Raw genomic sequence first — 25,404 nt, 5'->3', positions numbered from 1 at the left:
CCAGGTCCATCCGGAAAGTCTGTTTTGGGTCGTAAATGTTTGGAGCAACCCAGGCTTTGTTTTTTTGGGGGGGAGAACCATAATGTACCTGGGTGTGCCTGAGAAGAAATGAAACCCCAATCAGCAATTTTCTCACTTCCGCATAAGATTTACACACTAAGTCTACCTGTTGTCTACCTTCCCTGAAAATAAGATTACAAAGTATGCACAATGACAGTAACAAGTATTACAGGAAAGAGTGACATGGTGTTACTTTCATCAAGTCTACAAAGACATGAAAACAATGACAATGTGATTAGCTTCTTCCTAACCCTAGACAATGTCTCCATAGAATCCATGACCTCTCCGTTATATAATCCATGACCTGTCCATTGTAAAACCATCACATTTGACCTGCATCAGTGGTTGCCTGTCAGGTGTTGTTGTCAGGGGCTACAACAAAAATGTGTGATGTGGGGGTTACTCGTGAACCAGAGTTGGGGAAACACTGATCTAAGGTGTACGGTGCAAATTCGAACACATGTTAAAATCCGAAAAGCTTGTGAGAGTACATTGTAATGCACTCAATTGTGGTGCAGCTTAATGGGTTGGTTCTGGCTGACATGGAGCAGTGGTCAATTAACTTTAGGTTTCCTGTGACATAAAAACCCCCATAAGCAACAAGACAACAATGCCAAATCAGTCTTTTTATACATAAACTCAGCAAAAAAAGACTTCTCACTGTCAACTGTGTTTTATTTTCAGCAAATTTAATGAAGCTAAGGGGCACTATTTTTATGTTTGGAAAAATAACGTTCCCAAAGTAAACAGCCTATTTCTCTGGACCAGATGCTAGAATATGCATATAATTGACAGCTTAGGATAGAAAACACTCTAAAGTTTCCAAAACTGTAAAATGTTTGTCTGTGAGTATAACAGAACTGATATTGCAGGCGAAAGCCTGAGAAAAATCCAATCAGGAAGTGACTCTTATTTTGAAACCTCTGTGTTCCTATGCATCCCTATTGACCATTGAAAGGGATAGCAACCAGATTCCTTTTTCTATGGCTTCCCTAAGGTATCTACAGCCTTTAGACATAGTTTCAGGCCTTTATTTTGAAGAATGAGTGTGAACGACCACATTACGTAAGTGGTCAGGTGGGGGCTCTGAGTGATTTTTGCGCAAAAGAGAGAGGCGGCCATTGTTCCTCCCGGTCCTAGTGAAAAGCCAACTGTCCCGGTTGATATATTATCCAATAGATATTTGAAAAACACCTTTAGAATTGATTATAAAAAACGTTTGCCATGTTTCTGTCGACATTATGGATATAATTTGGAATTTTTGTCTGCGTTGTCGTGACTGCTATTTCCGGTGGATTCCTGGGCATAACGCACCAAACTAACGGAGGTATTTGGATATAAAAAAATATCTTTATGGAACAAAAGGAACATTTGCTGTCTAACTGGGAGTCTCGTGAGTCAAAACATCCGAAGATCATCAAAGGTAAATGGTTAATTTGATTGCTTTTCTGATTTCGTGACCAAGCTTCCTGATGCTAAGTGTACATAATGCTATGCTAGGCTATCGATAAACTTACACAAACACTTGTATTGCTTTCGCTGTAAAGCATAATTTCAAAATCTGAGACGACAGGTGATTAACAAAAGGCTAAGCTGTGTTTCGCTATATTTCACTTGTGATTTCATGAATATGATTTTCTAGTAGTATTTTTTTGACTGTTGCGCTATGCTATTCAGCGGTTGCTGATGACAAATATACCGGATCCGGGATGAGTAGTTCTAAGAGGTTTTAACATATGTAAATATTTGTATGAACATAACGGGATTCAACAACTGGAGACATAAACTGAACAGGTTCCACAGACATGTGACTAACAGAAAATGATTAACGGGTCCCTGAACAAAGGGGGGGTCAAAATCAAAAGTAACAGGCCGTATCTGATGTGGCCACCAGCTGCACCTCTTGCTCCTACCTGACACGCAGGCGTCCCATCTAGACATCTGGAAATGTAAATGCGCTACGCTAAATGCTAATAGTACTAGTTAAAACTCAAACGTTCATTAAAATACACATGCAGGGTATTGAATTAAAGCTACACTCGTTGTGAATCCAGGCAACAAGTCAGATTTTTAAAATGCTTTTCGGCGAAAGCATGAGAAGCTATTATCTGATAGCATGTAACACCACAAAAGACCCGCAGGGGACGTAAACAAAATAATTAGCATAGTCGGCGCTACACAAACCGCACAAATAAAATCTAAAACATTCATTACCTTTGACGATCTTCTTTGTTGGCACTCCTAAATGTCCCATAATCACTATTGGGTCTTTTTTTCCCGATTAAATCGGTCCATATATAGCCTAGATATCGATCTATGAAGACTGTGTGATAAACGGAAAAAAATAGCGTCTTGTAACGTCATTTTTTAAAATTAAAAAAGTTGACGATAAACTTTCACAAAACACTTCGAAATACTTTTGTAATGCAACTTTAGGTATTAGTAAACGTTAATAAGCGATCAAATTAATCACGAGACGAAGTATATTCTTTTGGGGTACGTCTGGAAATAATGTCCGGGTAAATCTCAACCAAAATATCCGGTCGGAGACCTGAAGAAAAAGCCTGTCTCTTGTTCGTTTGACCAAGAAACAAAGACTAGGCAAATGACAAGACTGTTGACATAGTGTGGAAGCTGTAGGTACTGCAACCTCGGCCGCATTTATTGTGGTTCACCTTTATCAATCGGTTGAAGTCGCGCATGGATATATTTTTCCATTTTCAGTAATCAGATTTTCCTGCACTTCTCGATGAAACGCACGTTCTGTTATAGTCACAGCCGTGATTTAACCAGTTTTATAAACGTCTGAGTGTTTTCTATCCACACATACTAATCATATGCATATACTATATTCCTGGCATGAGTAGCAGGGTGCTGAAATGTTGCGCGATTTTTAACAGAATGTTCGGGAAAAAAAAGTAAGCCCTAAGCTTAAGTGGTTTTAACCTCTCTAAGGTAGGTGAGACGGTAGCGTCCCACCTCTTCAACAGCCAGTGAAACTGCAAGGTGCCAAATTCAAAACGACAGAAATCCCATAATTAAAATTCCTCAAATATACATGTATTTTACACCATTTTAAAGATACACTTGTTGTAAATCCAGCCACAGTGTCCGATTTCAAAAAGGCTTTACGACGAAAGCAAACCAAACGATTATGTTAGGTGAGTGCCTATTCACAGAATAACACAGCCATTTTTCCAGCCAAAGAGAGGATTCACAAAAAGCAGAAATATAGATAAAAATGAATCACTAACCTTTGATGATCTTCATCAAATGACACTCATAGGACTTCATGTTACACAATACATGTACGTTTTGTTCGGTAAAGTTCATATTTATATCCAAAAATCTGAGTACATTTGCCCCTTACGTTCAGAAGTTCCAAACCATCCTTTGATTTTGCAGAGAGCCACATCAATTTACAGGAATACTCATATTAAACATTGCTAAAAGATACAACTGTTATGCATGGAATTTTAGATGCACTTCTCCTTAATGCAACCACAGTGTCAGATTTCAAAAAAGCTTTACGGAAAATGCAAAAAAGAGTCGGCGCTCAGAGCCCAATCAAGACACCAATATATCCACCATATTATGCAGTCAACAAAATTCATAAATAGCATCATAAATCTTCACTTACCTTTGCTGATCTTCGTCGGAATGCACTCCCAGGACTCCCACTTCCACAAGAAATTTTCGTTTTGTTCGGTAATGTCCAAATAGTTACTTTTGTTAGCGCATTTTGTAAACAAATCCAAAGTCACGAAGCGTGTTCACTAAAAGCAGACGAAATGTCAAAGTTCCGTAACAGTCAGTAGAAACATGTCAAACGATATATTGAATCAATCTTTAGGATGTTTTTAACATAAATCTTAAATCATGTTCCAACCGGGGAATTCCATTGTCTTCAGAAGTGCAATGAACGCGCATGGTCCGCTCATGGCAGATCTTACTCATTCCCTTCTCCTTCGGCCCCACTTCACAGTAGAAGCATCAGACAAGGTTCTAAAGACTGTTGACGTCTAGTGGAAGCCTTAAGAAGTGCAACATACCAATATCCCACTGTATCTTCAATAGGAGCGGAGTTGAAAATAGACCAACCTCAGATTTCCCACTTCCTGGTTGGATTTTTTTCTCAGGTTTTTGCCTGTCATATGAGTTCTGTTATACTCACAGACATCATTAAAACAGTTTTAGAAACTTGTGTTTTCTATCCAAATCTAATAATATGCATATTCTAGCTTTTATGGCTTTGTAGCAGGCCATTTACTCTGTGCATGCTTTTCATCCGGACGTGAAAATACTGCCACCTACCCCAAAGAAGTTAAACCCTTTCAATGAAGATCTGTGAAGTTATTTAGATTTTTACAAATTATCTTTGAAAGACCGGGTCCTGAAAAAGGGACATGTCTTTTTTTGCTGAGTCTATAAGTGAAAGCATTATTGCTAAATGTTTTGATAAGCAGTGATCTGATAACTACATACAGTGGGGCAAAAAAATATTTAGTCAGCCACCAATTGTGCATGTTCTCCCACTTAAAAAGACGAGAGAGGCCTATAATTTTCATCATAGGTACACTTCAACTATGACAGACAAAATGAGGGGAAAAAATCCAGAAGATCACATTGTAGGATTTTTAATGAATTTATTTGCAAATTATGGTGGAAAATAAGTATTTCCAAATGCCTGAAATTGGAAATTGCTCCCAAGGATGAACCAGACTTGTGGAGGTCTACAAAAACAATTCTGAGGTCTTGGCTGATTTCTTTAGATATTTACCCCCATGATGTCAAGCAACAAGGCACTGAGTTTGAAGGTAGGCCTTGAAATACATGCACAGGTACCACTCCAAATGACTCGAATTATGTCAATTAGCCTATCAGAAGCTTCTAAAGCCATAACATAATTTTCTGGAATTTTCCAAGCTGTTTAAAGGCACAGTCAACTTAGTGTATGTAAACTTCTGACCTACTGGAATTGTGATACAGTGAAATAATCTGTCTGTAAACAATTGTTGGAAAAATGACTTGTGTCATGCACAAAGTAAATGTCCTAACCGACTTGCCAAAACTATAGTTTGTTAACAAGACATTTGTGGAGTGGTTGAAAAACAAGTTTTAATGACTCTGACCTAAGTGTATGTAAACTTATGTATTTATATATTAATGTGTGTATGTACATATCCTCCGTAGGAAATCGTATAGATACTACAATAGGCATGATCATTTAAGTTGACATTGCACATTGGGTGGACCGACGGCAATCTTTGTGGCACTAATTTGAAGTTAAAATTACAATTCACTTAAAATGTCAAAGGTGTTGCAGTGGTGTGAAGGGATAGGTCCATTGGTGGTTAAAAAATATATATTCAACAACAAATAACATCTAGAATTTAGAAAAGTTTGACAAACCTGTTTTGTAAGCTTTTAAACAATATCGAACTGAAGTATTTATATTTTCCAGTGATGAAGACATGATCTCATGATATGGTGGGGTATGCAAAACATTGAGTACCTCGATCTCCTGGATGTGTTGGCCTTCAGGTCCAAAAAGTCACTTTCTGACCACTTCTTCCATGGGCAAACATGTATGGAATGTTTAGTTTTGAATCAAAAGAGATGCTGTCAAAAGTGATTTAATTTATATGGATTTACCCTAAGGTCATTTGCATGAACGAACTGCCCTCGCTATTGCCCACCACCAAGTTCCAATACCATAGATTTAGAGGTTACGCCAATGAGTGTGTAGTAGAAGATGAGTGAGTGCAGCAGCCCAGTGCAAGCAAGCTGCACAGCTGAAGATTGGGGAGGGGAGAACCATCCTCCTGCACTCTGCAGCATGGCTCTTGTTCACAAGGTCAGAATTAATGGATATTCTCAGCTCATTTACTTGAGGGTTTCACTCAACCCTCACTGAAGTAAAATCCACTCTGTCCTTGATGTGCTAATCAGTGACCTTTTTCCCATTTTTCTCTTTTTAACAGCAAGTGCTAAGAATTTAGTGTTGAAGTGGATTTCAAAATGAGAAAAAATTGCCAGTCTGTCGACAGGGTACGACAAAAGCCAGGATTTGTTTTACCCCCTCACGGGAGTGGGACTGGAGCTCGGTTTGTTTGGGTGTGGGCAGACTGGGGTGAGGAAAGTAGACAGGGCCAGCATGGTTTCAGCCTCCTACCTTGGTTAGAGAACCAGGAGAGAGCCCAGGCTAACCTGAGGAATGGGAAAATATATATTCTTTAGATTTAGGCCATACTTGGCCAGAAATGCCTTTTTTTTTTTAAAGTAGGCTACTTTGGTTAGGGCAAGTATGTTGACATCCACACTGCCAATAGCACAGTGAGATCGATGTATGAGAGAACCAATTTTTATGTACCTGGTGTGGTGGAGTGTTAGCCAAAAATAAAATTGTATTTATCCATTTACTTTGTCTTTATGTAGTGTCATCTAATGATGTGCCGTCATGCACAGGAAGTGAAGAAGGGCAACAGGGTGATAATCTGTTATGTCAGCTTGTTCACCTGGTGTGACACAAGACTCCTAGCTGTTACAGGAAACAGGCTGTTTGTCACTGCATCCGTCTGCATATGTTCATCAAGCAGTTCATTTTAGATGTGGGGAATTTGACCTGGAAGTGAAACCTGATTGTAATGGACAAAGTGGACAGTTGAGTCAGCACGTGTTATTTTCTCTCTTCCCTTGTCTTGTGATTTTGGTCTGCTATTCTTTCATGGCAATGTGTCTAATTCAAAGCCATACTTAAGTGCCCTTTAATTGAACACATATGGACCACGATTTGCTTTTTTGGTATGTGAAAAACAGAACTCCCATCCCTGAAACTTGAATCGCAACATAAAACAAGGACCATTTCCTTTTCTTGACAATGGGGAGTGAAAATGAAAGAAATCATGACTAAAAGGTAGAGAATGACTTTTAAATTGAAGGTCATTATTAGTCAGCATTGAATTCCCATCATCTTGGATCAGAAGCTGGGAAGATGAGAAGGGGTTGAAACAATGCCAGCATCCTGTTCACAGGATGGTACGGCTCCTCTCCAGACCCTTTGAACTTCACTTAATCAGACAGTGACTGACTATTTTCCATTTATTTAACCACTCACGGTATGAATTTTCTCAACTTGCATTTCAGCATATGTAGTATTTGAACATGTTTGGGCTGTGTATCCATGAAGTAGTGGTATAATATCACTAGGTAACACAGATGGCTGCCCAGGAGATGGAGCTCAGTGAGATACTGTAATTTGAGTTCAGATTTTGTTTCTCCAGGGTGGGGAAACCGTCTCAATAAAGCGCTTCAATGGAGAGGCCTCTATTCACCAAAATCCCAGGGGCAGCCCGTTAGGCTGATCTTATTGAAAAATGCATCTGTTTAGAGAACCAGGGTGCCGGTATTTTCCTGTTTAATATATCCGACTACTAGGGGAGGAGAAACTGTCTGGATCGAAATCTGTGTAATTACAATGAACCTGTATTCCCCCACAGGAATACAAACATGAGCGAGAGGCCTGTGTGAACTACATATGAAGTGCCTGCCCTCTCCCTATGTGCTGCAGGCTGAAGTATGGGACTGGTGCTGGACCTACAGTACTCAGCAATAGACCCGTTTCTCTAGCACAATACTTAACATGTCATCAGGCCGTGAGATGCATTTGATAATAGGTGTTATGCTGTTTCTGTTTGATCATACACTGCTAAAAAAAATAAAGGGAACACTTAAACAACACACTAACTCCAAGTCAATCACACTTCTGTGAAATCAAACTGTCCACTTAGGAAGCAACACTCATTGACAATAAATTTCACATGCTGTTGTGCAAATGGAATAGACAACAGGTGGAAATTATAGGCAATTAGCAAGACACCCCCAATAAAGGAGTGGTTCTGCAGGTGGTGACCACAGACCACTTCTCAGTTCCTATGCTTCCTGGCTGATGTTTTGGTCACTTTTGAATGCTGGCGGTGCTTTCACTCTAGTGGTAGCATGAGACGGAGTCTACAACCCACACAAGTGGCTCAGGTAGTGCATCTCATCCAGGATGGGACATCAATGCGACCTGTGGCAAGAAGGTTTGCTGTGTCAGCGTAGTGTCCAGAGCATGGAGGCGCTACCAGGAGACAGGCCAGTACACCAGGAGACGTGGAGGAGGCTGTAGGAGGGAAACAACCCAGCCGCAAGACCGCTACCTCCGCCTTTGTGCAAGGAGGAGCAGGAGGAGCACTGCCAGAGCCCTGTAAAAAGACCTCCAGCAGGCCACAAATGTGCATGTGTCTGCTCAAACGGCCAGAAACAGACTCCATGAGGGTGGTATGAGGGCCCGGCGTCCACAGGTGGGGGTTGTGCTTACAGCCCAACACCGTGCAGGATGTTTGGCATTTGCCAGAGAACACCAAGATTGGCAAATTCGCCACTGGCGCCCTGTGCTCTTCACAGATGAAAGCAGGTTCACACTGAGCACATGTGACAGACGTGACCGAGTCTGGAGAACGTTCTGCTGCCTGCAACATCCTCCAGTATGACCGGTTTGGTGGTGGGTCAGTCATGGTGTGGGGTGGCATTTCTTTGGGGGGCTGCACAGCCCTCCATGTGCTCGCCAGAGGTAGCCTGACTGCCATTAGGTACCGAGATGAGATCCTCAGACCCCTTGTGAGACCATATGCTGGTGCGGTTGGCCCTGGGTTCCTCCTAATGCAAGATCATGCTAGACCTCATGTGGCTGGAGTGTGTCAGCAGTTCCTGCAAGAGGATTGATGCTTTGATGCAATGGACTGGCCCGCCTGTTCCCCAGACCTGAATCCAATTGAGCACATCTGGGACATCATGTCTCACTCCATCCACCAACGCCACGTTGTACCACAGACTGTCCATGAGTTTGGCGGATGCTTTAGTCCAGGACTGGGAGGAGATCCCTCAGGAGACCACCTCATCAGGAGCATGCCCAGGCATTGTAGGGAGGTCATACAGGCACGTGGAGGCCACACACACTACTGAGCCTCATTTTGACTTGTTTTAAGGACATTACATCAAAGTTGGATCATCCTGTAGTATGGTTTTCCACTTTAATTTTGAGTATGACTCCAAATCCAGACCTCCATGGTTTGATAAATTTGATTTCCGTTGATCATTTTTGTGTGATTTTGTTGTCAGCACATTCAACTATGTAAAGAAAAAAGTATTTAATAAGAATATTTCATTCATTCAGATCTAGGATGTGTTATTTTAGTGTTCCCTTAATTTTTTTGAGCAGTGTATTTAGCCTAAACTCGCATTTTTGTTTGCTCGAGCTCTCTTCACCTCTTTCTCTCTCTTTCTTTCTTTTTCTTTCTCTCTCAATTCAATTCAAGGGGCTTCATTGGCACGGGAAACATATGTTAACATTGCCATAGCAAGTGAAGTAGATCATATACAAAAGTGAAATAAACTATTAAAATGAACAGTAAACATTACACTCACCGAAGTTCCAAAAGAATAAAGACATTACAAATGTCATACTATGTGTTGTAACGATGTACAAATGGTAAAAGTACTCACTCACATTCACCCTAAGACTTCCAAGGTTCAGCAGATGGGTGCCCTTTCACATCAATGCTCTATATCGTAAGATCTGATCCCAGACCATATGACATCTACCTTGCTAGGACTTTAGGACTCTAGGACTTTGTCAGTATTGAACCCACTTTCTTATCATTTTGATCCACTTTACCCGTAGGTGAATAAAGTGTCCTACTACTACATAAATTGTCTTGCTGATATGATTTTACACTCCAAGTTGAGAAGGCTACACTGCCAATAGAGAAGACAAGCTCTTGCTATTCTTTGGACATTAGGCTAAATCAGGGGAGCAGGCATATCCTCATTGATACGGGCCGTGCTCCCAGATTGGCTTGTTTTAGCTGCATTCCTGCTCAGTTGCAGCATTCTGTTTCCTGTTCACTTTTGCCTTACTTTTAAGCCAGTTGGCAGTTTCCACATAGACCCTTGTTCTCTTTTCCCTGTTCTGAAATGAGGCTATGTGTGAGAGATATATAGCACACTCCAAATAATAACTCCAAATAATGTCTTAATGATTGAATCATGCTTTATAAAGCTCATAACGGGCTCTACCCAGTTGGTTACAATGATCAAATCTAACTTTATTTGTCACATGCTTTGTTAACAAAGTTTAAATGCTTACGTACAGGTCCTTGTCAACAATGCAGAGAAAGAAAAAAGAAATATTATAGAAAAACTTGGCCGTATACACTGGATGAATGTGTAGGGGTACGATGTAATTGAGATAGATCTGTACATCTACGTATGGATAAAGTGACAAGGCAGCTGGATAGATAATTAACAGTTACCAGACACTCATTTAACACCAACCAAAATAATTTGTTCATTTAAGCAACAAGGCACAGGGGGGTGTGGTATATGACCAATATACCACGGCTAATGGCTGTTCTTTAAGCACGACACAACGCAGAGTACCTGCCAATCAGTTGTCAGCCAATCAGCATTCAGGGCTCAAACCACCCAGTTTATAAAAACAGATAGTTACCAACTTCTGCCTATATCCTCTTTCATTTAAGGAATGTGAATTATTTGTTTTCCAAGCAATCTTTACTTGGCATACAGTTGGCAGTATAAAGTCTATTTTGTTTTTCCTGTGCAAGAATTAATGACCTTTTGTCTGAGATGGGCTCGATAAGTAAATGCATCTGAATATAATTAAAGTCAAGAAGTCTTAATGGATTTACTTCGAGAGCCTTCATTTCCTTTTATCTACTGTTCCATTTTAGGGAGAATGCTTTGTTTTTTTGTTCGCTTTTCACTGTCCGCACTCGAGGTCGACCGATCAAGTTTTCATAACCGTCGGAAATCGGTATTTTTGAGCGCCAATTTTTTATATATATATTTATTTAACTAGGCAAGTCAGTTAAGAACACATTCTTATTTTCAATGACGGCCTAGGAACGGTGGGTTAACTGCCTCGTTCAGGGGCAGAATGACAGATTTTCACCTTGTCAGCTCGGGGGATCCAATCTTGCAACCTTACAGTTAACTAGTCCAACGCAATAACGACCTGCCTCTCTCTCGTTGCACTCCACAAGGAGACTGTCTGTTACGCGAATGCAGTAAGCCAAGATAAGTTGCTAGCTAGCATTAAACTTATCTTATAAAAAAACAATCATAATCACTAGTTGATGATATTCTAGATATTATCTAGGTGTCCTGCGTTGCATATAATCTGACTGAGCATACAAATATCTAAGTATCTGACTGAGCGGTGGTAGGCAGAAGCAGGCGCGTAAACATTCATTCAAACAGCACTTTCGTGCATTTTGCCAGCAGCTCTTCGTTGAGCGTCAAACATTGCGCTGTTTATGACTTCAAGCCTATCAACTCCCGAGATGAGGCTGGTGTAACCGAAGTGAAATGGCTAGCTAGTTAGCGCGCACTAGTAGCGTTTCAAACGTCACTCGCTTGCTCTGCATGGGTAACCCTGCTTCGATGGTGGCTGTTGTGTTGCTGGTTCGAGCCCAGGGAGGAGCGAGGAGAGGGACGGAAGCTATACTGTTTCACTGGCAATACTAAAGTGCCTATAAGAACATCCAATAGTCAAAGGTTAATGAAATACAAATGGTATAGAGGGAAATAGTCCTATAATTCCTATAATAACTACAACCTAAAACTTCTTACCTGGGAATATTGAAGACTCGTGTTAAAAGGAACCACCAGCTTTCATATGTTCTCATGTTCTGAGCAAGGAACTGAAACTTTAGCTTTCTTACATAGCACACATTGCACTTTTACTTTCTTCTCCAACACTTTGTTTTTGCATTATTTAAACCAAATTGAACATGTTTCATTATTTACTTGAGGCTAAATTGATTTTATTGATGTATTATATTAAGTTAAAATAAGTGTTCATTCAGTATTGTTGTAATTGTCATTATTACAAATAAAATAAAAATTGGCCGATTAATCGGTACCGGCCTTTTTGGCCATCCAATAATCGGTATCGGCGTTGAAAAATCATAATCGGCCGACCTCTAGTCCGCACGCATGAACAGAAGACTGGAGCCCAGGTGGCGCCTAAAATTAGATCCTTATTTAGCATTTGCCCAAAGGAGCTGGGCTGTCCTGCATTTTGTAAATCATTTCCTATCTCAAAGGAGCTCAGAGCAGCTGTTGTTGAGGGTGCGGTAATACTGGATTCATTCTCATTTAAGGCGTTACAACAACAGGAGAAGGTGGAGAAGAACAATAATCCAAAAGACCATTTCCTATGCACGTTTATTCTCAACCTGATATCCATGAGGTAGTGAAGCCAAATAATTACCACTGCTACCTGGGCATTTTAATAATATACAGTATTGCATTGGGCAAATCACTTGAAATGTACATCTGACAGCAGTAAAGAGCGAGTGAGCGGTGCTAAGCCCAAATGACAGTGGCCTTCCTCTCAGTCACCCCAGGGCTCTGGTCACTTAAGACTTTGTCTGGAGTGGAATGACAGTCATTCTTCTCTTTTCCCTCTGCTGGAGAAGTAAGTCTCCTCACACGAACCCTGACTCTCTTTACCCCACTTCCTATAAAGTCATAAGCTCTGGTCTGGCCTGAGCCAACACAATACTCTCTCCAGCACCCCGTTCTGGAAAGGGGAAGATGGCAGCTTGTGAGCGTCCAAAGATTCCAGTCATTTTGAAGTGCTCACATGAAAACAGGGGTTCACTGGGCCCACAAAAATCAAGTTATTTGATATTAAGCCATGCCCAAATTTCATACAGGATATATCCATTGCGATGAATCATAAGACTGACGGTACTGTACAGCAGACAGATTGGGAGCATAATATGCTTTACAGTATCTTCTGTTTTTATGATTCATCGTAATGGATATATCCTGTTTGAAATTTGGGCTTGATTTGAAATAATTGTGGCCATCCCCTGTATTATGACGACGGGCTTTAAGTGAAACTTCAAAAATGAGGCCAGGGAAACACAGATTATTCATGTGTGAGGACGTTAGAGACTAAGATTATATGGTTTCTATGTGTTTCAGTAGGCTTTCTCAGAGTATGCGTCTTAAGGTGGTGTGTTTGTGCTTTTTCATGATGGGGGGTTTTAATGAGACTTGAGGTTTTTCTCCTCTGCCTTCTACGTTATTCTCAAAGTTATGACGATAACCCTTAATTAACTGTGATCTGGTGTAAATGAGCTGTGACGAGCCAAAGGGCATAGCTAATAATCAGAGAGACCATCTCATTGCCATGTGACTCCTCTGGGTGGTCAGAGTGTATATCTGCTTTAATAGCTTCTCATTCCTTGCAGACTGGATGTGCAAGATAGCCTAGCGGTTAGAGTGTTGGGCCAGTAACCAAAAGGTTACTGGTTTGAAGCCCCAAGCCGGCATTGTGGGGAAATCTGCCGTTCTGCCCTTGAGCAAGGCAGTTAACCCCCAACAACAACTGCTCACCGGTCTCTTATGACATGGACGTCTTTTTAAGGCAGCCCCCCCCACACCTCTCTGATTCAGAGGGGTTGCCATAAATGCGGAAGACACATTTAGGTTGAATGCATTGTTTTGCAACTGACTAGGTATCCCCTTTCCCCCAATATCATATCATTGCCAACGGGCAACAGCTATGCAGTAAAACATTTTTTTTTAAAGGTCTAAATTAGACTATTGTTCTAGGACCACAAAATGGATCCTGGATGCTTGGCTCCTGTATCTCTACATCTTACAAAGTCTCTCTGAAAGCTTTCCCCAGCAGGTGTGTGTGTGTGTAATAACTGCAAAACTTTCCGTTGCTATTATTCATTATGTGTGTGAGATGACGTCTCATCGTCCTCTTGTTCCCCCTCAGTCCATCCTGCTGCTGGGAGGCGTGGCTCTAGCTTGCCTGGCCCTAGACCTCCTCTTCCTGCTGTTCTACTCCTTCTGGCTGTGCTGCCGGCGGAAGAAGAGCGAGGAGCAGCCCAACGCTGACTGCTGCTGCACCGCCTGGTGTGTCATCATCGCCACGCTCGTCTGCAGGTGAGTCCCACATGGAAAGACGTACGACTGTGATCACTCAACAGACCCTTGGTTCACTACCCAAAATACAGGCCTAGCTGTAATGAGGTGGGCCATCTCTAATTTCAACATGTAAAGCCTGGGACTGCAGATGACAATGCAAGGATTAGCAGTGTTCGCCATCACCCCTTAACATCCTCGATTGGCCCTGTAGTGCACAGACATAAGCGCGTTCCATGCATGATGGAGCAGTTTGTGCCTTTTTAATCTCCTCCTTGATACCTTTGTTATCTAACACATTGCCAGCAGTCTTCCTCTGAGATGAGTGAACACCACCCACGGTGTCATACGTGACTGGCTTTAAGACCTCATGCCAAGTCTGCCGGAGGGAATTTATTAGGGGTTTAACGGTACATGTATTCGTACCGAACCATTCGGTACAGGTTCGGTCCATAATGTGAACACGAATGAATACATAAAAGATATTTACAGTCCAACATAAAACACGACCTATGTCTCTTGAGTACATTTCAGGCTATTCTGTTAAAACAGCTAGTTCCTTTGCATAAATCTTTTTGCAACATTTTAATTTTAATTGCCGCATATCAAACTGTACTTTTGTGAGGTGCAGAAGTAAATTATTTTTGTATGATGGTGAGTGGTGGGATTGATTAACCAGAATTTATATACACTGCTCAAAAAAATAAAGGGAACACTAAAATAACACATCCTAGATCTGAATGAATGAAATATTCTTATTAAATACTTTTTTCTTTACATAGTTGAATGTGCTGACAACAAAATCACACAAAAATGATCAACGGAAATCAAATTTTCTTAACCCATGGAGGTCTGGATTTGGAGTCGCACTCAAAATTAAAGTGGAAAACCACACTACAGGCTGATCCAACGTTGATGTAATGTCCTTAACCTCTTGCTTCTACTCGGGACGCTTGCGTCCCATCTAGAGCTCTGGAAATGCAAATGCGCTACGCTAAATGCTAATAGTATTAGTTAAAACTCAAACGTTCATTAAAATACACATGCAGGCAGGGTATTGAATTAAAGCTACACTCGTTGTGAATCCAGGCAACAAGTCAGATTTTTAAAATGCTTTTCGGCGAAAGCATGAGAAGCTATTATCTGATAGCATGTAACACCACAAAAGACCCGCAGGGGACGTAAACAAAATAATTAGCATATTCGGCGCTACACAAACCGCACAATAAAATAGAAAACATTCATTACCTTTGACCATCTTCTTTGTTGGCACTCCTAGATGTCCCATAATCACTATTGGGTCTTTTTTTCGATTAAATCGGTCCATATATAGCCTAGATATCGTTATATGTAGACTGTGTGATCAACGAAAAAAAACAGCGTTTCATAACGTAACGTCATTTTTTTTAATTCAAAAAGTCGACGATAAACTTTCACAAAACACTTCGAAATACTTTTGTAATGCAACTTTAGGTATTAGTAAACGTTAATAAGCGATCAAATTAATCACAAGACGAAGTATATTCTATAGATGTCCGTCTGGAAAAATGTCCGGCTAGAAACTCAACCAAAACATCCGGTCCTAGACCTGAAGAACTGTGCTGCCTTGTATCTGTTTGACCAAGAAACAAATCGTAGGCAAATGACAAGACTCTAGACACCGTATGGAAGCTGTAGGTACTGCAACCTCAGCCTCATTAATTGTGGTTCACCTTTATCAATGGGTTCAAGTCGCGCAGCAATATATTTTTCCATTTTCAGTGATCAGGTTTTCCTGCGCTTTTCGATGAAACTCCCGTTCTGGTAAAGCCACATCCGTGATTTAACCAGTTTTATAAACGTCTGAGTGTTTTCTATCCACACATACTAATCATATGCATATACTATATTCCTGGCATGAGTAGCAGGGCGCTGAAATGTTGCACGATTTTTAACAGAATGTTCGAAAAAGTAGAGGGTAGGAGTAACAGGTTAAAACAAGTCTAAATGAGGCTCAGTAGTGTGTGTGGCCTCCACGTGCCTGTATGACCTCCCTACAATGCCTGGGCATGCTCCTGATGAGGTGGTGGATGGTCTCTTGAGGGATCTCTTCCCAGACCTGGACTAAAGCCAGAACCCAGGGCCAACCGCACCAGCATATGGTCTCACAAGGGGTCTGAGGATCCTATCTCGGTACCTAATGGCAGTCAGGCTACCTCTGGCGAGCACAAGGAGGGCTGTGCGGCTCCCAAAATAAATGCCACCCCACACCATGACTGACCCACCACCAAACCGGTCATGCTGGAGGATGTTGCAGGCAGCAGAACGTTCTCCACGGCGTCTCCAGACTGTCACGTGCTCAGTGTGAACCTGCTTTCATCTGTGAAGAGCACAGGGCGCCAGTGGCGAATTTGCCAATCTTGGTGTTCTCTGGCATTTACATTACATTTTACATTTAAGTCATTTAGCAGACGCTCTTATCCAGAGCGACTTACAAATTGGTGCGTTCACCTTAAGACATCCAGTGGAACAGCCACTTTACAATAGTGCATCTAAATCTTTTAAGGGGGGTGAGAAGGATTACTTTATCCTATCCTAGGTATTCCTGAAAGAGGTGGGGTTTCAGGTGTCTCCGGAAGGTGGTGATTGACTCCGCTGTCCTGGCGTCGTGAGGGAGTTTGTTCCACCATTGGGGGGCCAGAGCAGCGAACAGTTTTGACTGGGCTGCGCGGGAACTGTACTTCCTCAGTGGTAGGGAGGCGAGCAGGCCAGAGGTGGATGAACGCAGTGCCCTTGTTTGGGTGTAGGGCCTGATCAGAGCCTGGAGGTACTGAGGTGCCGTTCCCCTCACAGCTCCGTAGGCAAGCACCATGGTCTTGTAGCGGATGCGAGCTTCAACTGGAAGCCAGTGGAGAGAGCGGAGGAGCGGGGTGACGTGAGAGAACTTGGGAAGGTTGAACACCAGACGGGCTGCGGCGTTCTGGATGAGTTGTAGGGGTTTAATGGCACAGGCAGGGAGCCCAGCCAACAGCGAGTTGCAGTAATCCAGACGGGAGATGACAAGTGCCTGGATTAGGACCTGCGCTGCTTCCTGTTTGGCAAATGCCAAACGTCCTGCACGGTATTGGGCTGTAAGCACAACCCCCACCTGTGGACGTTGGGCCCTCATACCACCCTCATGGAGTCTGTTTCTGACCATTTGAGCAGACACATGCACATTTGTGGCCTGCTGGAGGTCATTTTGCAGGGCTCTGGCAGTGCTCCTCCTGCTCCTCCTTACACAAAGGCGGAGGTAGTGGTCCTGCTGCTGGGTTGTTGCCCTCCTATGGCCTCCTCCACATCTCCTGATGTACTGGCCTTTCTCCTGGTAGCGCCTCCATGCTCTGGACACTACGCTGACAGACACAGAAAACCTTCTTGCCACAGCTCGCATTGATGTGCCATCCTGGATGAGCTGCACTACCTGAGCCACTTGTGTGGGTTGTAGACTCCGTCTCATGCTACCACTAGAGTGAAAGCACCGCCAGCATTCAAAAGTGACCAAAACATCAGCCAGGAAGCATAGGAACTGAGAAGTGGTCTGTGGTCACCACCTGCAGAACCACTCCTTTATTGGGGGTGTCTTGCTAATTGCCTATAATTTCCACCTGTTGTCTATTCCATTTGCACAACAGCATGTGAAATGTATTGTCAATCAGTGTTGCTTCCTAAGTGGACAGTTTGATTTCACAGAAGTGTGATTAACTTGGAGTTACATTGTGTTGTTTAAGTGTTCCCTTAATTTTTTTGAGCAGTGTATATAGGACTGGGAAAAATCCACTTGAATGGCCCTCCAACAGGTACATTTCCACCTCTCACATAGTTCGAAACGCAGCATCAGAGTGGATGCTTGAGAGGCCCAACATAACAGTTCTGTCACAACAGACAATTCCAGGAACATTGTGAATGCTGAACATTGTGAACAGCATTTAATTTTCCCACTGTACCGAAACCAACCTGAAACGTGACTCCAAAACCGCAACACGTACCGAACCGTGGGTTTGGTGAACCGTTACACCCCTAGAATTGATGGATAGTTTACTCTGCTGGAGGCTGTGCTCTAAGGAGAGCAGAACTGTGACCTGTCTCCAAACTCATAATGGACACAGGAGGTATTTGACACACACACTGTCAGATGCCACTTTTATTGTTGTTTATACCTCTCCCCTTCTGAACTGAGGATACAAGAGCAGATCTTCATTTGACATTGGACTTCACAAACCATGGGTTGCATGCTGTAGTCTGGGGATGACAGACAGGACCCCCACAATTCTTCTAAACTTTGACCCGTAAATGTAATCCCTTTGAGAAACGATTTTGTTTTTGTGTAGGCAAACAATTTTTCTGCAGTGGAAGGGATGTAGTTTGGTATCTTGTAGCATCTGAAAGCTGCTGCTGCTGGTTTAGTGTCTAACTACTGTGGTGAGATGGTGGTATTTTTAGAACTAATCTTCTGCTTACTTCATTGAAGCTCTCAATTGGAGGGTAGGCTACTTGGGCGCTTGCTGCTTTTTTTTACCTTCCCGTCTGGTGTTCACATTTTTTAAACAATCTAGCATCTATTCAAGCAGAGAATGAGAGGTGCACAGGGTTAAAAGGCTTGACACCACAAATCCCTCTACTAGATACGTTCTGCAGTCTGCCTCAAATGAAATAATCCTCAATCACGGCTACTTTTTTGTATCTAGGCTGTTAGCTTTCCTTTCTTAGTCTAGGTTATCTAACTACTTACAGTTGAAGTCGGAAGTTTACACACACTTAGGTCATTAACTTATTTTTCAACCACTCTACAAATGTCTTGTTAACAAACTATAGATTTCGCAAGTCGGTTATGACATCTACTTTGTGCATGACACAAGTAATTTTTCCAACAATTGTTTACAGACAGATTATTTCACTTATAATTCACTGTATCACAATTCCAGTGGGTCAGAAGTTTCTTATGGTGAGAAGCTTGTGGAAGGCTACCTGAAACATTTGACCCAAGTTAACCTGTTATGGCTGCATCCCTTGTTCTCAATTTCCTCCTGAAGACATACCCTAATCTATCTGCCTGTAGCTCAGCCCCAGAGGCAAGGATATGCATATTCTTGGTATCATTTGAATGGAAACATTCTGAAGTTTGTGGAAATGTTAATTGAATGTAGGGGAATATAACACCAATAGATCTGGTAGAAGAAAAAAAACTTCAAAAATGAGCGAGCTACATGACATTGAGCATGAAGTCACCCAGGTGTCCCACACAAATGTACCCAAGTGGCCGAATTGGTACAGTGATTCATTTTGAAGGAAAGGACGATATACAAAATACATAAATGCTATTCTAACACACACTCCCCAAAAATATATATTAAAAAAAATATATATACCGTAATTTCCGGACTATAAGCCGCTACTTTATTCCCACTTTTGAACCTCGCGGTTTATACAATGACGCAGCTAATTTATGGATTTTTCCCGCTTTCACAAGATTCATGCCGCCAAAAAACATAATGTGACGTAAATCGAGCGCGCTCAAACTTCCCATCATTCTGATTACGGTAGTAATTTTGTCACCCTCATCATGGCAAAGACACGGAGAAATGCATATGATGCAGCTTTGAAGTTGAAAGCGATCGATCTGGCTGTTGGAAAAGGAAATAGAGCTGCTGCACGGGAGCTTGTCCTTAATGAGTCGATGATAAGACGTTGGTAACAGCAGCGTGAGGAACTGACTTAGTGCAAAAAGACAAGAAAAGCTTTCAGAGGGAAGAAAAGCAGATGGCCCAAAGTATTTGCAGCCACTCGACATCAGTGTAAATCGAGCGCCACCTTAAATGCACCTTGTTCAGTGGGAGGCTTGGATGACAAGTGGGGAGAAATCCTTCACTAAAACGGGCTGCATGCGAAGAACAACTTATGGTCAAGTCTGCCAGTGGGTCCTGACAGCGTGGAGCATTGTCAAAAAATCCACTATCATCAACAGGTTTCGAAAGGCTGGGCTGCTGCGTGTTGAAGGGGCAGCATGAGCTGAGCGGGGTATTTGCCTCCGGATGAAAGTGACGAGAGCGACAATGAAAACGATCCAACATCGGATGAAGCAATTCTGAGGCTATTCAACTCCGACACCGAAGGAGATGACTTCAGTGGTTTCAGTGCACAGGAGGAGGAAGATAGTGCCCAAGTTCATTTGTTTCAATGTACCGGTAGGCACCTGCGGCTTATAGACATGTGCGGCTTATTTATGTACAAAATACATATTTTTTTATAATTCAGTGGGTGCGGTTTATATTCAGGTGCGCTTAATAGTCCAGCAATTACGGTATTTATAAATAAAAATAACAAGAGTAACTATTTACACATGTTCTATTTACAATATTGTGAAGACCCTCAGTCCTCTACACAATATTGTGCTGCTGGTGCCATGGCCCATAGCAGTCTCTTTTTGGTGTAAAGCAGAGGCTTACTGAACAGGTGGTGCAGGTGATGGGGCATTTCCTGTTACAAAGGGCACAACGGCATCTCCCTACTGTGCCCTTTTTGCCCTGAGGCACATTCATGCCTACAGAGATTAATCTGGCCAGGTGAACAACACTGGTTGGAGCAGAAGGGACAGAGGTAGAGGGGACAGAAGGTGCTACAGTGGACTTGCTGTAGCTAGCAAGCTCCTGGATGAGCAGCTCCCTGAAGGCTAGCTGTGAGATGGGGGGCTGTCCACAGCTCTTGGCCATTTCCTTCTGCAGGATGAAGGAATTCACCACGGCAATGTCAATGAAATTATAGAAAAATGTCTTGTACCATTTCATGGTCTTGTGGAGAACATTGTAGTATCATATCCTACCTCCCATGCCCTTGTTGTAGTCCTTCACAGCAGTTGGAACAGGGACATTTTTTGTGGTCCATGCCCCGCTACCATCCTTCACACGCCTGACGATGTGATCGCCACTGGAGGACTTGTGGATAGTTGTGCACATGACCACCTCTCTGGGATCCATCCACTTTACAAAGAGCAGGCCATCTTCACAAATCCATCTCATGGTACCCCGCTCAGCCCGCTTAGGCATGTTGTTCACCTTTGTTTTTGGAAAGCCCTCTCTGTTGGTCCGAATGGTGCCACAAGCCCACACTTCCTGCTTCCTCAGCTCTGTAAACAGGGTAGGACTTGTGTAGAAGTTGTCCACAAACAGTTTGTAGCCCTTCCCCAGCAGTTGAAAATCCAATAACTCCATAACGGAATCATAACTCAGTCCATTACCGGTAGCAAAACTGTTTAAAATTGCAAGTGTAGGCACACACAGAATCTTCCAAAACAAACTGTTTGTAACCCGATTTGGTTGGTTTGTTACGCATGTACTGTTTGATGCTGATTCTGGCCTTTGAGGCTACCATCCTCTCATCGATGAACAGGTTCTGGGCAGGCTGAAAGTAGGTCTTGCAGGCCTCAACGATGCTGGGTTAGAGAGGTTTGATTTTGCAGAGCCTATCAAACCTTGCGGTGCCTCTCTTCTTGTCATTCTCCCCATCAACTTCTGGGTCACTGATGTGAAGCGCCCGTGAGATAGTCAGAAACCTTTTAGAAGACATGACAGTGGTGGGGAAAGGCAGTTGATCGAGAGCTGATGTTTTCCAGTAGTCCCTCAGAGTTTTCAACTTCACCAGCCCCATGTAAATGACCAGTGAAAGAAAGCAGAAAAGGTCTGACATGGAAATGGGCTTCCATGCCTCTTTCTTTCCTGCCTGCTTCTTAGCCCCGTACTTATTGGTGTTCGCCACCAGGGAATCAACAACTGACGAGGTGAAAAACAGTTGAAAAAGTTGAAGGGGGCTGTACTTTGCAGTCCTGTCTAGTTGAGGTCCTGGCTGCTTTTTTGGTCTAAAAACTGTTGGAATTGGTTCCACATCTTCCAACACAGTGTCAACGACCCTCTGGCCCTCTGTCTGTGGGTTTCTGTCTTCCCCACCTCCGCTTCTTTGTCACTGACTTCAAATCTCTAGATGGCAGGGTAGGTGTGGAGCCAGTGACAGCAGGGGTCCTGCTGGATGAACAAGCTTCAGAGGGGGATGGACGCCTAGACATTGGTGGCGCATAATCAGAATCGCTACCACTGTGGGAAAAATAATTGTTTCAGTAAGAATATTTTAACGTATGAGCCCTGTATCAACACGTAAAATTAACAGATGTACTATATAGAGTACAGGGAACATAATCACTATGGTGAAGTGCTGTTCCATTCCATGTTTCTATAAAATAAATGTAAAAAATATCACACACACACACAATGTATAGCCAATGTGTACCTTACACATTTCATTACTGATGATATTTGTATATATTGCAAACAAAACATCTCATAAATTATATTTTATATTAATTTTAAACAACGACATTAACTTGATAAGGTTTTACCAGTCCAGCATGGCATCCTCTCCGTACAGAAACATGTCTTCAACTTGCCTCGCTGAAAGATTCATCTTCCTGAAGCAACTCTGTCTCGCTTTCTCTATCAATTTCTTCTATAATTTGCGTTACATCTGTATATCTAGACTTTGTTTTAGCTTTTCCTGATTTATTTGCCATAATTTAAATATATAAAATTGCTGAAAATGCACTTCACTATGTACTTCTATGCGTAACACTCGTGGCTCCGTCAAGTAGGATTTGCAATGGCGAATGAACTTCTTTTACGCCAGAGTTTACGACAAAGGCTGGTCTTCGAACGTATAACCATTACATATTGCCGTTTGACTCAGCTCATTGGCTATCTTCCAAGCTAGATTTCAAGATGATCAGTGGTCATCGGGCCAAAATACAGTCAATCAACGACAGACCGCTCCTACCATTGGTGCGCAATGAGGTCATTGATTGGTGTCTTCAAATCGGGTTGTTTCGGTCAATGCGTCCTGGAAAAAGAGCCATCAAGTGTGATTGTGTTACTAACAAACAGAGGATTGCAATGAAACCAACCATGACTGGATAAACGTGTGTTTAGTGTGTGTATTTACCACAAATGTTTCATCCAAAGTTGAATGAGACGGAAATCACGACGCAAGCGGTTTACATATGTTTTGTGTTAGGCTATAAAAATGGATTGTATCAAACAAAACTAACATTCACTGTGGAGCTAGGACAATTGGCATTGCCACCAGAGGAATATTTTCAAAGGTAAGTGATTTATTTTATTGTTATTTCTGACTTTTGTGACACTAATGCTTGGTTGGAAAATGCTAGTAATACTTTTGTTAGATGGGTGCTCTCCTCAGATAATCGCATGGTTTGCGTTCGACGTAAAGCCTTTTTGAAATCTGACACAGCGGCTGGATTAATAAGATGTTAAGCTTTTAAATGATGGAAGACACATGTATTTACAAGAATGTTTAATATTACGAATGGTGTATTTAGAATTTTAGCGCTCTGCAATTTCACTGGCTGTTGGCCAGGTGCCAGAGAGGTTAAAGCTGGTGCGAGAGAGGTTAAAGCTGGTGCGAGAGAGGTTAAAGCTGGTGCGAGAGAGGTTAAAGCTGGTGCGGTTAAAGCTGGTGCGAGAGAGGTTAAAGCTGGTGAAGTGGTTGTTGTCTGACTGAGAGACGCTATTATGAAGATGAGGACATATTGATTCTGTTTAGAGAGTAAGTTGATGCCACAGAATACTGAATAAGTGGAACGAGGAAGTTGGAGAGGCATTGTTGTGCAATGTTATCTTCTGTATGATTATGAACAGTGAAGAGTGTTACACAGAAACCTTTTTTTGTGGACATGTGATGGGTCTCAGCTGTTATTTTTATTTATTTAATTTAACCTTTTATTTAACAAGGTAAGTCAGCTGTTGAACAGCTCTAGGCTGAACCACAACTGGTTTAATGGCCAGCCATATTTAGGCTTTAATTTTATCATTGGTATATGCAAGTTCCTGCGCTGCACTGCAGTCAGCATTGCCATAGAATCATGCAAGTTTTCAGCGTCTCTGTCTGAAACGTTGGTTCCTTACCAAACACCATGCCAACGCCCCTATTCTCTGGGATAGACGTGATAACCGTGAGGCCTCGACTCTGCAGGAAGTCCTCCAGCAATGTATTGGAAAGTAACGAAAAAGTTAGGGAAAAACATGATTTCTCACATTCAAACTGAAATCATGTGACAAATGAGCTCCCACTGTAGTTTCCATGGCAACATCCTCTCAGAAGCCAACTCAGGACACAGAAGAAGACCCAGAGGGGCTGGCTCAGCGCAGGCAGGGCTCTGGCTCAGAGCAGGCAGAGGGATACTCAAGGACTCTGGTGGTTTAGCGTTAGAACCCTTTGAATTACAATAATATTGTGGTGTATTTTCAGGAATTAGGCTACCCCAAGAATTCTGCAAACTAATCACACTAGATGGCATACTATACTGGACAAAATGTAAATGCAACATGTAAAGTGTACAGAAATACAAGATCCCAGATATTTTCCATACACACAAAGATTATTTCTCTCAAATATTGTGCACAAATTTGTGTACATCCCTGTTAGTGAGCATTTCTCCTTTGCCATATCATATCAAGAAGCTGATTTAAACAACATGGTCATTACACAGGTGCACCTTGTGCTGGAGACAATATAAGGCCACTCTAAAATGTGCAGTTTCATCACGCAACACAATGCCACAGATGTCTCAAGTTTTGAGGGAGTGTGCAATTGGCATGCTGACTGCAGGAATGTCCAACAGAGCTGTTGCCAGAGAATTGAGTGTTAAGTCTCTACCATAAGCCGCCTCCAACAACGTTTTATAGAATTTGTCAGTACCATGCTGTATTTATGTCTGTAATAAAGCCCTTTTGTGGGGAAAAACTCAATCTGATTGGCTGAGCATGGCTCCCATGACTGCGCCCCTGCCCAGTCATGTGAAATCTATTGATTTATTTCAATTGACCAATTTCCTTCTATGAACTGTAACTCTTTGAAATGTTGCGTTTTATATTTTTGTACAGTATACTTCAATGGGATGGCAAAGTATCACATTGGGGTAAATGCTAAGGACGATATACCCTTTCACTATCAAAGAGTAGCTCTGTGTCTAGTACAGTGGGAAACCAGACCAAACTGTTGTCTGTTTCTGAGTCCTTCCTTCTGGAGTCCCTCCCAACCAATAATTTACACGGCTGTCTGGAATAACAACAGGCTAGTCCACCACAGTCACACAGACAAGCTTTGGAATCCCTGGGTCTCACAAAGGTTCATGTTCTGAGTGACAGATAAGTGAATGAACAGTGCTGTCTGTCAAAATAATGTACCTAGAATTCCTAGAAAAACCTTCCTTTTCGATTATGCAGCCCCTTTGTCAGTGATCTCTTAAGACAA

General features: G+C 42.2%; 1 protein-coding gene across 2 annotated transcripts in view; it reads left to right on the top strand.

Annotated features, from left to right (window-relative positions):
• The window catches only part of LOC115104166 (protein tweety homolog 3-like), a 71,284-nt gene that overhangs the window by 8,315 nt on the left and 37,565 nt on the right, over window positions 1-25,404 (top strand). For both annotated transcript variants that reach the window (XM_029625414.2, XM_029625415.2), the window contains exon 2: window positions 13,925-14,094. In XM_029625414.2, coding sequence (XP_029481274.1) covers window positions 13,925-14,094 — 170 coding nt within the window. The remainder of the gene's footprint in view (window positions 1-13,924; window positions 14,095-25,404) is intronic.

Source organism: Oncorhynchus nerka, linkage group LG26 (assembly GCF_034236695.1).
Source record: "Oncorhynchus nerka isolate Pitt River linkage group LG26, Oner_Uvic_2.0, whole genome shotgun sequence".
NCBI classification, from domain to species: Eukaryota; Metazoa; Chordata; class Actinopteri; order Salmoniformes; family Salmonidae; genus Oncorhynchus; species Oncorhynchus nerka.
This window is presented reverse-complemented; position numbering and strand designations above follow the sequence as displayed.